The sequence below is a fragment of the Penaeus japonicus genome, unplaced genomic scaffold, assembly GCF_977035675.1.
Source record: "Penaeus japonicus unplaced genomic scaffold, GWHDUDI00000001_assembly GWHDUDI00000039, whole genome shotgun sequence".
NCBI classification, from domain to species: domain Eukaryota; kingdom Metazoa; phylum Arthropoda; class Malacostraca; order Decapoda; family Penaeidae; genus Penaeus; species Penaeus japonicus.
The window spans coordinates 2,404,579-2,409,578 of NW_028234441.1; the positions used below are offsets into that span (position 1 = coordinate 2,404,579).

General features: G+C 33.9%; 1 protein-coding gene across 3 annotated transcripts in view; it reads right to left on the reverse strand.

Annotated features, from left to right (window-relative positions):
• The window catches only part of Art4 (arginine methyltransferase 4), a 26,836-nt gene that overhangs the window by 16,842 nt on the left and 4,994 nt on the right, over window positions 1-5,000 (reverse strand). For all 3 annotated transcript variants that reach the window (XM_043004818.2, XM_043004817.2, XM_043004819.2), the window contains exons 6-10: window positions 4,792-5,000; window positions 4,412-4,584; window positions 4,058-4,197; window positions 3,777-3,859; window positions 2,719-2,906 (exon numbers count right to left, since the gene is read on the reverse strand). The exon at window positions 4,792-5,000 is cut by the window's right edge and continues 60 nt beyond it. In XM_043004818.2, the coding sequence (XP_042860752.1) occupies window positions 2,719-2,906; window positions 3,777-3,859; window positions 4,058-4,197; window positions 4,412-4,584; window positions 4,792-5,000 (793 nt within the window). The remainder of the gene's footprint in view (window positions 1-2,718; window positions 2,907-3,776; window positions 3,860-4,057; window positions 4,198-4,411; window positions 4,585-4,791) is intronic.

A 5,000-nucleotide genomic window follows, 5' to 3' on the forward strand; every position in this document is an offset into this window, starting at 1 on the left:
TGGTTATCCTCCTGGCTGGCACACTTGGTGATCGGGCGCATAGCACTTGGCTACGGCCAGTGTAGGATAATAGTCCCAAGGCATTAGGCTTACAAATCTGAAATATCCCAGCATTTTGGCCATTTGGAGCCAAAACAGCCCCAACGGCAATGGGTTCACCCAATCCAGACGGGCTGGCAATAAGTGGAAACCCCCTAACCCGGGCCTATGCATTTAGCTGTGTCACACGGGTGTGACACACCATCGTCAAAGAGTTAATGGGCGAATGTTGTCTTTATTATCATGATAATAATAATGTTAATAACAACAGTAATATAACACATTTTTCTCCAAAATTTGAGGAAGTCAGTGCTTGTGCAATTTTTAAGTATATATATATATATATATATATATATATATATATATATATATATATATATATATACATATATATACATATATATACATATATATACATATACATATACAGATACAGATACATATACATATACATATACATATACATATATATATACATATATATACATATACATATACATATACATATATATATATATACATATATATATATATACATATATATATGTATATATATATATATATATATATATATATATATATATATATATATACATATACATATACATATATATATATACATATACATATATATATATACACATATACATATATATATATATACATATACATATATATATATATATACATGTATATAAATATACATATACATATACATATATATATATATACATATATATATATATATACATATATATATACATATATACATATATATATATATATATACATATATATATAAATATATACATATATATATACATATATATATAAATATATACATATATATATATACATATATATATATATATATATATTATATATATATATATATATATATATATCCTTAGCAGAGCTTCTACTGGTTTCAACCATTACAAATAATTCAAACAGCCCAACATTAATTGACAAACAAATCCTCACCAAAAAACTGACTCACAACACAGGTATACTCATAATTTTGGTCTTATACAAATCATAACACTTCACAGACATCTATTACACCCCACCAAAGAAATGATGATAAATTTGTGAACACCACACACATAATTAATAAGGGCCTCACATTCAAATGGCAGACTTTACTTACGGTGCTTCTACTCAAGATTAGAAGAAGAAGAAAGAAAAAAAAAAATAAATAAATAAATAAATAAATAAATAAATAAATATCCTGCTACCCTAACCTAGCCTCAACTATCTGATAAATCCTGGCATCTAACTCTTTTACATGAACTGAATCTGATATTTGTTAACCTGGTATGTTACTTGGTATGACATCACATTAAGAAAAAAAAAGTAAGTAAAGAAGGGAGGAGGGGAGTTATAAACTTTAAAGATTTTCAGTTTTCCTGTAATTATTCTTGTATCCAATCAGGGTAAGTAAATAAATAAATTCAATATGAAACTCAAACAGGCCACCATCACAAAACTGAATGAAAACTGCACCCTCCTAAAACAATGGACATGCAAAATTTTAGATTTCAACTCGAGAGTGCTGTCAAAACATAGGCTTCTCAAGATCAGAGGTCACACACTTTTCACAGAAGAGATCTTGATTAAGATATAGTTTGATTATGCTGAGGACTTTTTTTTGCATGACCAATGAAATCATTTGTTAATTTCGTCATGCGAAACTATTGCAAGTGAAGCATTTTCCTATATAATAACTGCTGATATAACAATGAAGAGATTTGAACTGCAAGTACTCTGATAAAGCAGCAAAACTAAATAGTACTCATACCAAAATTGCCTTAACCCATTGCCGACAAAGCTGTTTTAGCTCCAAATGGTCGAAACACCAGGACATTTCAAACAAGAAAGTCTAATGCCTCAGGCTATTCACCTAGACTGGTTGCACCCAAGCGCTACATGCCTGATCACTTGGTGTGCTGGCCAGGAGGATAGCCATGACAAAATATCTTGTCCCCAACAACTGGTCTGGGCACCACTCGACATGATATCTTGTCACCCAGCTTTAACGGGTTAAAGCATTTGTCAGAAACCAAATTGAAATGAAAATAATTTCTTGCACCTAGGATAAGGGCAAATATATTGGCTGTATAGCTGGACTTCTTGTTGACACTAACTGGACTTCTGTCACAGCCTTCTGCTAATTCTACAGATATTTGTTGGGTATCTTTCTAGAACCTACTGTATCTCAGACAAAATTCACTAAATGTGATTTTTTAAATATTTGACAACAAAATGTTCTTATAATAATAGGATAGTTGGAAGTCCAAATTTCAGAAGCCTCAGAATTGAAGCTTAAAAATTGCACATCTTCATGATTCATATAGAGGTGCTTTCAATGCAATATTCAGACCATACTTAGGGAGTGACTTGGGAAGATAGATTGAATTCATAGGGAAAGACTCTAAAATATTTTTTTTTCTTTTTTTTTTGTTATATGATACTGTTCCTCAATGACCTAAAAGATAGTATAACTGCTAACAGAAAGACACTGAAAAATATGTCTTCAGAGTTATGAAATATCCTTAGAAATCTCTGAAAATATCAAATCCAATGGCCATCACTTCACAAAAAATATCTTCTCACACACCACTACAACCTGCAACTCTGTACCAGCAAAGACTAGGTCTACTAAGGGCCACCACTTACCTTCTTTAGCACCGAGGGCATCCATCTGCTGCCAGTAAGATTCCGAGGGTGACACTGTGTTATTCCCTGGAGGCGGCTGTGGTGCAACACCTGTGTACCGGAAGTATGGGTTCTTCAGGTCTAGGGTATTAGAGGAGACAGTGGTGGTGCCCTCCACTCGGACCATGATCTTCACATTGTAGGACTGTCTGTAAGGCCATTGAAAAGCATCTGAAGTCTATTCCAACATCAACCTTCCACTGTAGTCTGTCAGTGATAACTTAGAAGCACTTCCATGCTCTCGTTAATATTACTGATCAATGTTTCCATCCTGTCCATCTGATGCTACATTCCCTCTTCAATGATGGCTTAATGAGTAGCTTCCACCTTCAATCCTTTTAACTTCATAACTTCATAATGCACTTGCAAATGTATTTAAATACTGCCATCATCTATTCAAACTGAGTTAGATAGCTTAAAAGCTTTAAGATAAAATATGATTTAAAGAGCTTGATGATGAAATACATTCTAAAGAGTCACAAGTCCTTTTGCTGTTTAATGAAACAGCAATAAAATACCAAATACATTTCTCTGGGCCCCTTACAATCAATCAATATAGTAGATTAACCTGTTCCAGTCAATGCAGTCAAGTTTTCCAAAGTTGGCCCAAAACTCATTTTTTCACATTTGTGAGCTTTGTACATGACTGAAATGACTGAAATAGCAGTGCTTAATCTCAGAATAGGCTGCTTAATTATGGAGAGCTATTGCTTGGCTCATGCAGTGACTTAAGCAACTCATCATTACAGGGTTAATATTGTTTTTAAAAATCTTTTTACAAAATCATGATGAAAAAAGGATTTTCTTTAATCCAAATTTTTAATCATACTGGAGCAGTGGATATATAAGTGTGTTTATGGACATCTAACAATAACAACCATTCCCCCCTTCTGAACTCTAAAAGCAAAATATGGGATGACTGGAAAGAAATAGTATCTTTAATGTTGTCACTATAAAATGAGAAGGATCTTTAAATTCCCTTTAAAAAGATGAGTCAACAAACATTTGACCACACTTACCTCCTGTTTGCAATCAGTTCTACAGTTCCTGTAACCAGCTGACCTTCCTTAACAAATATTGGTTTCTCTAGTAGACATCGCACCTGAAATATGAAGAATTTAACCTTATTCATACATCGCTACATAGTAACGTACAACCAACACCCATAGATAACTTGCTAAAATCTGGTTAAACTCTTCTATATAATAAAGATAAATATAATAAAACACAAGCCTTTAATTTCACCCACTAAGAACAAAAAACCTAGAACAACAGCTAACAGTGATTGTGAGGGTCTTACCTGATACCAGTGGGTGAGAGGTTCCGTTGGCGCAGTGGACAGCCACACCGTCTGGGTGGATCCCAGGAAGGCTACATCAAACCAGAAGGCCAGGCCATGCATTGTGCAGGATTTCAGGATATGGAACTCTAACGGGATTACTGGAAAAGGGATAATTAGGGTTAGACAAGCTTACCTTACCAAGTAAATAATAACAATAACAATAATAATATGATTGATTCCACATAAATCAAACCATCTACACTGATAGAGGAATGTTACTCTATAGGATCTCTTTCTAGACCCATATTATTCTAAGGCTTTCATATATCCCTTTCATTTCACAGAATCTCACAGAAATTTATCTCAACTTACCTAGATGATGGAGATCTTTTTCTTGTGCAGTCAGGAAATCGAGGGAGTGACGAATTGACTTGGCCAGGCAGGTACCAATATCAAAGGTATCTACTATGGGTTGGCGTAAGTATTCATTTAAAGCTTGCTCTCTAAGCTGGCACAAATCAACTCCATGGAAACAATTCTGGTACCTGATAATTAAAACAAAAAAGTATGAAAAAAAAGTGAAGTTATTTGAACTTACATATGACAAAAATAAAAGCAGTATCATCTAATTTCATCTCTTTCCCATTTAAATACTTTTAAAACATAAAAATTCTCTAATAATTAAAAACACCAGAAATTAGCCATATTCTTTAGGTACCCCTTAAACTGTAAAAATCCCATGAAAGACACACCAGAAGTTGGCCTTATTCAGCTGCTCGTAGTACAAGGTCTCATCATTGAAGGGGGCAACGTGGAGGTCCCCACGCGATGGAAACATGCGTCCACATGGCTTAAGCCACTTCTTGGCATGGAGGTAAGTCTCTAACATGCGCTCATTGTACAGCATGTAACCCATGGGTTCAGAGATGATCATGTCCACCATGTCAGGGAGGTCAATCTC